Source organism: Haemorhous mexicanus, chromosome 2, assembly GCF_027477595.1.
Source record: "Haemorhous mexicanus isolate bHaeMex1 chromosome 2, bHaeMex1.pri, whole genome shotgun sequence".
Classification (NCBI taxonomy): Eukaryota; Metazoa; Chordata; class Aves; order Passeriformes; family Fringillidae; genus Haemorhous; species Haemorhous mexicanus.
The window spans coordinates 86525226-86535490 of record NC_082342.1 but is presented as its reverse complement, the minus strand read 5'-3'; the positions used below and the strand labels follow the sequence as shown (position 1 = coordinate 86535490).

Below are 10265 nucleotides of genomic sequence, written 5' to 3'. Positions count from 1 at the left end.
TTCTTTGCCAAGTGTGTAATTCACTGATAAAACTTTCTGGTTGTTTACGACCCCTCGGACTTTCGTGGTTCCTTTCGACCAGTGATCATTTAGGAATCTCAGGCGATTCTCTGCCTTTAACGGGGGGGTCTTCACTGTGGTGCAACAGAGGATTCAAAAACTCATTTTCACAATTTAGTGGCAGCTCTAAGTGTTTTTCGCAACTTCCTTCACCTGCAGTGATAATTCTCTCTGTTCCCGGTATCAAAACAAAATAAAAATAAGATAATCAATGTTTGAGAGAACTTTCAATCAAAGGCAACACAGCAACTCTCTCTGAGAAGACCCCCCCGGCCGGCGCCCTCTCCGCCACCTCCGCCGAGGGGCCCGCTCCGAGCGGCCCTCGCCATTGGCTGCCGAATATTGCCGAGTGCTCTCGTGCTCATCCGGCTCGGCGCCGGAGGCGGCGGGGAGGGGAGCGAAGGGCTCGAGCACGGCGCGGTGCATTGTGGGGCGGCAGAGGAGAGTCACTGCTCAGCTAGGGCCGCCATCTTGGCTGCGTCCGGACTCGCTCCCGCTCCCGGGGCCTGTTCCTTTTCCTCGCAGCGCAAAGCGGTGGAAAGGGAGAAGACGAAGGGCCCGCCAGGGCGGTGCTGATGCGCGCAGAGCCTCCTCGCACCTCTCCCAGGCGCCGCTAGCAAAGGGGGCGGGGGTGGTCGAGCGGTCACCGGCGCGGCCTCTTCTCTCCTCTGCCGGGATGGGTCGGTCCCGCAGCCGGAGCTCATCCCGCTCCAAGCACACCAAGAGCTCCAAGCACAACAAGAAGAACCGGAGCCGATCGCGGTCCCGATCTCGAGAAAAGGAGCGGGCACGGAAGCGCTCCAAGTCCCGGGAGAGCAAGCGGAACCGGCGCCGGGAGTCCCGCTCCCGCTCGCGCTCTAATACGGCCCCCTCCTCCCGGCGCGACCGGGACCGGGACCGCGACCGCGCCTCCTCCCCCCCCGACCGTATCGACATCTTCGGGCGCACGGTGAGCAAGCGCAGCAGCCTGGACGAAAAACAGAAGCGGGAGGAGGAGGAGAAAAAAGCGGAGTTCGAGCGGCAGCGGAAAATGTGAGCCCCGGGCCTGCGCTGGGGACGAGGGGGGTGGTGAGGGATGGGGGAGGAAGGGAAGTGCTCGGTGCCCCTTTCTCCGCGCCTTCTCTGTGGGCTAGGGCCGCCTGCGGCTGGCTGCAGGCGTTTGGGCCCTTGCTGAGGCCGGACCAATGCCTGTTTTCCCGCCATCCGCCCCTTTCTCCAAGCTCGGCTCCCTCAGGTGCGTTAGGAGCCGCCCACTCGGGTGCGAGCCCCCCGCACGCCTCCTCCCTCTCGCCGTCTCTGCCCGCTTCCCGTCCGCCGTCGCTGGTCTCTCCCTGCTGCACTGCTCCTAAACTTCCCTGTGCGCCGGAGGCCTCGGCGCTCCTGAGGCTTTGTGCTGCACTGCCGCACACCCGCCCCTCCCCTTCGTGGCGTGGAGCTTGTTACGCGTCGAGCGGAGGCAACTGGAGGTGCTCGAGTGAGGGTTTCAAGAAACTATGCAGCTGCTAGATTAACACTGTGGGATTACTTTCTTTCCAAATGGGACAGTGAGATCCGGGGACTTGTTTCATTTAAAACCTTGCCCTTTTTTCAGTTTATGCTATGCTTATGGGGAGTGTGGTTATTTATTAAGTCTGCAGATAGAAATATTATTTTAATAACCGATGGGGACGCATTAATATGTTTAGCAGCATATAAAGTTATAAAACAGACCTTTATGCAGCAGAGAGGAGAATGGTTTGTAATCAGGTGATTCTTTTTTTTTGAACACTACCTTTGCTCATTGGACCACCTTATCCAGAAAAAGCATTTCTTTGTACATATGAAGCCAAGTGGTGCTGTTAATTCTTAGATGGAGCTGTACTTAAGCCATATCATTCTCAGGAAATACTAGTTGTCGTTGTTGGGCTTGGTGACCCCAAGCTGTCACTTTTATTTTCCTTTGAAGATAATCACCTTTGCTAACTTCAGAGTTTTGACAGTCAGAAACTTCCACAGTAGCACAAACATGTGAAAACTGACATATTTTGACATACTGATCCTAGTTTTGTGGTTTAGAATTTCATTCAGTACCTAAATTAAGAAAAATATTGTGTGCATATCTACAGTGAAGAACTGGAATGTGCTTAAGAATTTGAGAATAGAATTAGTAGTTTATTCTAGTACTTAGGAGCTGGTTTAGTTCATGTGTAAGTAAATTTTCTATGTAAGTTAGCTTTGAAATTTTAAAAAGCTCATGAAGTCTCTATAGAAGGAATTTGATATTTCAGCAATACTTGCTACAGAATAGTAGACATTTGAGGAAGAACCAGTATTGGAAAAGAATGAACCAGTATTGAAAAAGGGTATGAAATTTTGATACTTCTACATCACACTTGAAAAAAAAAAAAGGCAATAAAACTTAGAGTAGAAAAGTATGGTACTTTAGTAAGCCATCTGTAAATTGTGTTAGGTATATTAGTATAGATTCATGTTAGATAAGGAAAGAAGTACTTCCATTAGTGGACATTTCATACATTGGAACTGACTTTCTTCTTCTCATGTCTTGTTCAAATCTCAATACACAGCCTAACTTTAGCCCTTTCCTATAGTGCTCATTTCCTTGCCTTGCAGGTATGACTTTTTTCCCCTCAGAAATTTGGTAAAATGTAAGTTGTTTCTTTTCTGCAGATTTCATACAATTAGTCTTGAAGAAGTAAACGGATCATACAAAAAATAGTTTTTACATTAGTAACTTATCTGTTGCTCTGGAATCATAACTCAGTAGGCCAGGATGATAAAATGGTAAAATCCTGTAAGTTCATGTGATTTAAAAAAAAATAGTTGGTATGCTACAGAATAAATCACTGAGATTTATATCTGTGCTTATAATTTTATTTTCTTAGTAAGATCTAAGCCATTGTAATATCATTGCCTATAAGTCTAAAAATACATTTGATTCATTTAATTAAATTTGAATGGAGTTTGTTGGAGTGAGAAGAATGGAACATGTGCAGGCACAGTGCTTAATTTGAGTGCATCATCAATTGCTGAGGATATTTGAAAATCTATTTCAGACATGATTGCCATGGTATTTTTGCAACTATGCACTCTTTATTCAATTAGCTAACTTTTTTTCTAGATTTCCTGATGTTAAATGTAAAGCTATGATAGTTTAATAAAACATGAGAATATGAACTTAATGACAATTTATTTCTCTGGAACTCTAGCCCCTTATGTTTACCAAGCAGTATTGGTTCAGGATGGTGAGAGTACTCACTGCTGAAGAAAAGGGAAGGGAAACCTTTTAAAATAAAATCATATTTATTTGAGTGGGGTTGATGCATTTTTCTGGGAGTGGTCTAGGTTTTTTGTTTGCCTTACCTTGCTTTGGGTTTTTTTTTCTGATAAAAATCACTTCAAGATATTTTGTGTCCATTTTGGAAAAATGAATGCTGGTGTAATGGGTTCCCAGCTAAATTTGCTATCTCTTGAGGATTGTAAGATTAAAATTGGTGTTCTCTGGCCAAATTATTGAGTTGGGGATTCCAAAACTTTCTATTGAAGGAGATCCATTAGTTCAGTAAGTGTAGTAGATCCACATAGCTCAGTAGTTTTGAAAACATGACACATGACTAGGGGAAATAGGGAGCCTTTCACCTTTATATTTTCCATGGTTATCTAGATAAGTAATCCATACTTCACATCTCCTACTGCATATTTGCAAGTTGTGCTGTGGGTCATCTAAAAGTTGGTAAATTATGTAACTTTTTAAAATAAGTTGTTTTTCAAATAAGATAGATTAGGAAAATTTTCCAAATGAGATAGGGAAATGCAGTCATTCTGAAAATGACAGGGTATTAAGATACTACAACAGTAGTTGTTCTTCTAAATCTTGGATTTGTGTTGCTGGCAGGCCAGAACAGTAGAAAAGTTTCATAAGATTATTCTGTACTTCATGGAATATTTGAAACAGAAGTTCAATATCAAGTTTAAAACCAAGAGTCTTCTCCCCAAAGCCCATAATAACTCCAGATGAATTGTGCTACATGAAATATGGAGTATTCACTGTTGTTCATCCTTGGCTATCTAAATGCCATGTTGCACTTGTGATTACTACCTGGAGTTTTTTCTGTGTGTGGTAATTAACCTGCAAATTTACCTGATTTTTGTATCATTTTTAATGAAAAATTAAAACAGTGATCAGGCTGAGTGATAATACTGCTGCTCAACTAAAATAAAGACAAGACATTTGAAAATATTTCCAAGATTCAGAAAATGGAAAGATGCAGTTTGCAAGGATTTATTTAGTTCTTGGTATTGATATAATTTATTTTTGATCATTATGGTAGAAACAGAGTTCTGCAAAAAAAAAAAAAAAAAAAGTTCTGAAGTTACTGAAATTTGTTAAGGTAAATGTTTGGATAACTAGATTATAGGTATAACACTTGGAATTCTAGGTAAAATCACAAGTTTGAAATCACAAATTTTATTTCTTCTGTTTTAAGATACTGGAGATAGTTTGGTGCCTCTAAAGGTGGTGGCTGTAAGGCAACATTTTACAGGATATTATTGCTATATGTGGCTTAAAATTGAGACCGTATGAACTCCTGAAGGGTGAACGATGGTCAAAGTTGGGTGGGGTTTGGATTTTTTGGAGGAGGGGGACATGGTGTTGTAGTTGTTGGTTTGGGTTGGGTTTTTTCTTCCCCCCCCCCCCCCCCCAGTTGTGATCAAGGAGTAGAATGATAGTTGTCCTCAATTTAGTCTGTTATTTAGAAAGATACTAAATATGGAATGGTTTGAATGGATTCCCTGTAATAGGAGCACTGCCTGAATATTCACTTTCTTTAAATGTAGGGCAAAATATTCTTTAAATATATAATCTATGTGTGAAAGTTTTTGAGTAGCAATGCTGATGCTGCGTGTTGAAGGAGTTCGTTTCAGTGCCAACGTTATTGATTAAAAATGTAATCCTCATGTTTGCATTTTGCAGTCGTCAACAAGAAATTGAAGAGAAACTCATAGAGGAAGAAACTGCTCGAAGGGTGGAAGAACTTGTAGCTAAACGCGTAGAAGAAGAGTTGGAGAAAAGAAAGGATGAGATTGAGCGAGAGGTTCTCCGCAGGGTGGAGGAGGCTAAGCGCATCATGGAAAAACAGTTGCTCGAAGAACTCGAGCGACAGCGACAAGCTGAACTTGCAGCACAAAAAGCCAGAGAGGTAACGCTCGGTCGTTTGGAAAGTAGAGACAGTCCATGGCAAAACTTTCAGTGTCGGTTTGTGCCTCCTGTTCGGTTCACAAAGAGATGGAATACAGCAAATCTAATTCCCTTCTCATATAAACTTGCATTGCTGCGAAACTTAATTTCTAGCCTATTCAGAGGAGCTCACTGATATTTAAACAGTTACTCTCCTAAAACCTGAACAAGGATACTTGATTCTTAATGGAACTGACCTACATATATTTCAGAATTGTTTGAAACTTTTGCCATGGCTGCAGGATTTATCAGCAGTCCTTTCATTTTGGGGAAGGGTCTTAAAAAATATGTAATTATGTATCCTTCATTTGTTTCATTTTGTTTACCTAGACTGTAAGAGGCTTTTGCCTTCAGCCAGGCAAAAAGCAGGGTCCAGCAGTGAGCTGCAGTACCTGTCTTTAACAAATAGGTTTCTTATTCTTCATTTAAAATGAACATTTTCCTTGAGCATACATTGGACTAATTCTGGGACTTCGAGCATAAGCCCATCCACGTCTTCACGAAGGATCTCTGTCCAAATCATTATATCCATTTTTAATAACTACTAACAACTCCTTTTTTTCTCCCTAGAAGTTATAAAAGAGCAGGTTGCCCTTGTCTGAAGTCAAGCTGAACGTGTGACTTGGGTTTTTGGGGCCTTTTTTTGTTGTTTTGTTTTGTTTTTTAATCAGCAGCTGGAGCAGAAGCTGAAAATGTCTTTCTGTGAGACAGTAATTTGCTACTAAAGGCTTTGATGCCTGCCTGCACCAATCATTCCAGGATCCAGAAATTTCAAGACAAACTTCAAACCATAGAGGAAATTTGTGCTAAACAGTCATAAGTGTTAAATGCTTTTTTCACTCTCTACGTCCTACACAGTTTATTTTAAATTAATGTTTTGATTGGCTTGCGAAAGGAGAGACAGTAGCATTGCAGCTTTCCCCTTCATACTAGATGTGACTTGTCAGTCACATAGTATCAAATTAAATGGAAACAAATGGAATGCTGAGTTACAATAAATACCAAAAAGAATAAATAAATTATACTTTTCTTGCAAATTCAGACTTTATTATCAGAGTTTCAGTTGAATTTACGTGTTTGTAGTCAGCTAATTCTTCATATGTAGAGGTTTTCATTTGATCAGATGGATGACTTGTTTTTTTAAAAAAAGTATTTTTGATATCTTCATCATGTGGAGAAGTCCCACCAGTTCCTTGTAATGCAGAATGAACCTCCGTGCCTGGAGTGAAGTGTGCTAGCTAGTAGCTGGTTACTAGTCATAGTAAGAAGTTTTCATATGCTTGCTTTGTTCGTATTAACTTTTTTTTCTTACACAGACACAAACTTCTGGCTAACTTTAAATCCTCCAAATATAAAAATAATTTGGATATATATTATGTGAACTGAAACACTTCAAAATTTTTCACGCAGTCTTCATATTTGAGTTGCATAACAGAGTTCCATAAAATTCACCAAGAAAACAACAATTACAAGGCTTTATTTCCTGATCTTGCCTTCCCTGGACTCCTGAATTCCAAGTTCATACTGCAGACAGTTTCAGCTGTCTTAAAATTGTCAAAATACTGAATGTTAAGTCCATTCTCCCCATGAAAGAAGCCCATAGCTCCATGAAGTATGGATTACCATTTGTATTTTTCACTAACAGTAAATGTATTTTTCTTATTAACTGTTTGCCTTAGGAATGATTTACATATTTTTGTTCCTTCTTACCATAAACATCTGCATTCCTCAGCTCAGCCTTCCTTGTATGTTGTTTCTTTATAAATGGTTGAGCTGCTGATGCAGGTATTGCCAAGCTAACAGTACAAATCATTTTAAAGAGGAAGCTGGCGCGTATGGCAGCCGAGGAGCACACTCTGCAGGACACTGGACAAGACAGTAAATATTCAACTTTTAATGCTGATTAAAGGAGTATAGGTAAAGAATACGTAGGTATACTTAATTGGTGAGACAAACTATTCACTTTATTTATATTTTCTATATTACTTTTTAATTTGGTAAATACTATCCAGTTTTTGTAGTTGTCCTTGTTGATTTGTGTGATATTAAAATTCTAGTAATAAATTGTCAGGATTCTATGATTAGGGAGGGTTTAGTTGGTTGCTGTTTGGACTGGGCGGGATGATTTAAATTGAGTGCTAGAAACCAGTTTTAGTGGCTGCACAGTTTACCGTTGTGAGGCAAAATGGGTGGCTGTAAAGCTGCCACTTTAAGTCAGTTCACAAAAGAATTCTGAGAAAGATTAGTGAACATGCAGAAATGAATATTTTACTTTACTAACATCTTGCCCTGTCCTCCCCTTTAGGAAGAAGAGCGTGCAAAGCGTGAGGAACTAGAGCGAATACTAGAAGAGAATAATCGAAAAATTGCAGAAGCACAAGCTAAACTGGTATGTGAAGGTGTAGTTAACTGTTCTGTAGGAAAATACAGGTGTCTCTGCCAGATCTGCAACACAATTAAAATAAACAAATCAACCTTTTCTAGAGTTTAACTGGCATATTGCTGGTTCCATCAGTAACATTGCTCTCCTTCCCCTGAGCATGAAAGACCAGATCCTTAGCAGTAACACTAGGCTGGTAAAATAGTTCAGATGCAGTTAATTTAGAGGGGAAATTGCTGCCTTCAGAATTTAAAAAGTACATTTTAACTATATCTCATGGGGAGGGTTGAAATAAGTTTGCCAGCATGTTCAGCTTTGTCTGACTAATTCTGTTTTGTTGAGTGGGACAAGTACAAACTAGATTTGATTCTAGTATAATGTTGATGAAGAAGTGCTGAAAGGGACTTTCAGCATAAGCTTAAGATGTGTGAGCTAGGAAGGTCTAACTTACGTTGGTCTTCTTAAGCCCTTTTAAATCAGGTGCTTGCCACATGAAAACATTCAATATGATTTATCTGATTCTAATCAGTTGATGATAAGACAAACTAAGCTGCTTCTAAATCCCGATTGAACTCTGTCAGTTTCAATTGCCCAAGTAATTACGCCTCTTTCATATAAAAATGAGGCTTCTTAAATCTTTTTGCTTGAACTACATCTGCTTTAGATTTCTTTCTGTTTTACCCTTTTCTTAACCTCTTACAGTAGAAACAGGACAAATGGAAAATTTAAAGTATTGACTGATGTAATGAACTAAATAAGCACCTTTAGAAGACCACTGGGAGAGCTGTAAAAACCATAGATCAATGTAAGGATTGACTAGTTGCAAATCAAGTGAAGATGGTTTTGGATTAGGAGGGGTTTTTAGATGGGTTTTAGATCAGGAAGACCTCAGCCTGAAGATATGTGACTTCATTATATGTGTATGTTACTTTAGCTTACATGTGACAAGTGTTGGGACAATTTCTGTATGTATCTAATGTCTTCCTTAATTAAAATGTAATGTGTTGTTTGCAAAGCAATGCTGAAAAACTTGGCATGTATGCACTCAAGATTTCGATACACTAGTTATAGAAAGTTCTCAGTGTTTCTTTTAAACTCAATTCAAATAACCATTTTATAAATGGTTTCACTGAAACCAACTATGGTACCCAGCTCAGGCAGAATTGCTTACATACTTATGCAGGATTTGACCTGTTAGGAAGTTAGTATGGACTTGTAAATTGCTTTTATGACTACAAAATATGCTGGCCTAAATTTTACCATTTTCCTATATAGGCTGAAGAACAATTGAAAATTGTTGAAGAACAAAGAAAGATTCATGAGGAGAGGATGAAACTAGAACAAGAGAGACAGCGTCAGCAAAAGGAAGAGCAAAAAATTATCCTGGGCAAAGGAAAGTCTAGGCCAAAACTGTCCTTCTCCCTAAAAAGCCAGGATTAAATTTCAACTCTGAACTCTTTAAAAGTAAAAAAGAAACAAACAAAAAAACAACAAAAAAAAAGGAAAACAAACAAAAACTTCGTATGGTAGCTTCATGTTGAAGTGTTTTTTGGTTTTTTTTTTTTCTTTCTCTCAAATTTTTTTTTTGTCTTTTTTGAAAGTTGGAAAGTTAGCTTGTTCTAATAGGGGCTGTGCTCTGCAATTCTTATTTTTTTTAAACTTCCATTAAGTTAAATCCTTATCAGATCATCATTGCCTTTTAGAGGATAATCTGTTTTCATCAATTTTGTTTTTGTGTTGGTGGTCTGAAGCAACTCATGTCACTTTATGAACTGTGGATGATCTGATAAGGTTTTACTGACCTACTCATCAGAGTTTGACTCTGACAATTGACAGAACTTTTTACTGGGTATTGCTGACTTTTAATATTTTTATTTTAAAGTCAGTAAATACATGAGTAAATTGCCATAGTATTACTGGACCTCTGTGGTTTATTGTTAAATCAGTGTCCTATGATACTGTCCCATTGTTGCGCTTGATGTTCCTGATACAGGTAAGGAAATAGTTTGTCATTTCTGCTATGAATACATAGAGAGAGTTCAGTATTGTCTCTGTTAGATTTGTTTTTATTACATTGACAGCATTCAACCAGCGTTCCCCATTGTGTAAATAAACCAATTTGCTGAATAAAGTGAAAGTCTTAAATTCATATGTTTAAGTAAATTTTTTTAGTACACTTCTATAAACAGCTATAAGAGTGACAATTCACATTATTAAATTCAAGACTATAGTAATATTTTTTTAAATTTTGCTTTAAACTGTTGTGGCTTCTACTTATAATGCAAAATCACACACAGTAAAAAATCCCTGCAGTTGTGAATGTTATTGATGGCTGCTGCTGTTTTTATGAATGTTGGTTTTTATTCTGACAGAGACTTATTTCCGCTGTAGTACCATGTTTTAACGGCTGTTTGGCTTACTGCATCCAGACCGATACTTCTGATATCTAAACCCCTTCAGCTCACCTCATAATATAATATATTATATAAGTTAAAGTCATTAGCATATATAATGAATCTGATGGATCCTAAAGGATTTAAAAATTGAAGTTTTTTCTCCCCAAGGACTGGACTGGCTAGTATATTTGAA

At 39.1% G+C, this 10265-nt stretch overlaps 1 protein-coding gene across 2 annotated transcripts; it reads left to right on the top strand.

Annotated features, from left to right (window-relative positions):
* Positions 1–485: 485 nt before the first annotated feature.
* On the top strand, positions 486–9825 carry ARGLU1 (arginine and glutamate rich 1). 2 transcript variants are annotated; one of them, XR_009485428.1, is made up of 4 exons: positions 486–1092; positions 5033–7174; positions 7602–7685; positions 8952–8989. XR_009485428.1 is itself a non-coding variant. In XM_059839317.1 (4 exons), exons 1-4 carry the CDS (start codon positions 737–739, stop codon positions 9114–9116), a joined length of 831 nt encoding a protein of 276 aa, XP_059695300.1. In that variant the 5' UTR covers positions 489–736; the 3' UTR covers positions 9117–9825. The 2 variants fall into 2 exon arrangements, 1 of the variants encoding a protein (XP_059695300.1); XM_059839317.1 differs by having other exon boundaries at positions 489–1092; positions 5033–5258; positions 8952–9825.
* Positions 9826–10265: the final 440 nt, after the last annotated feature.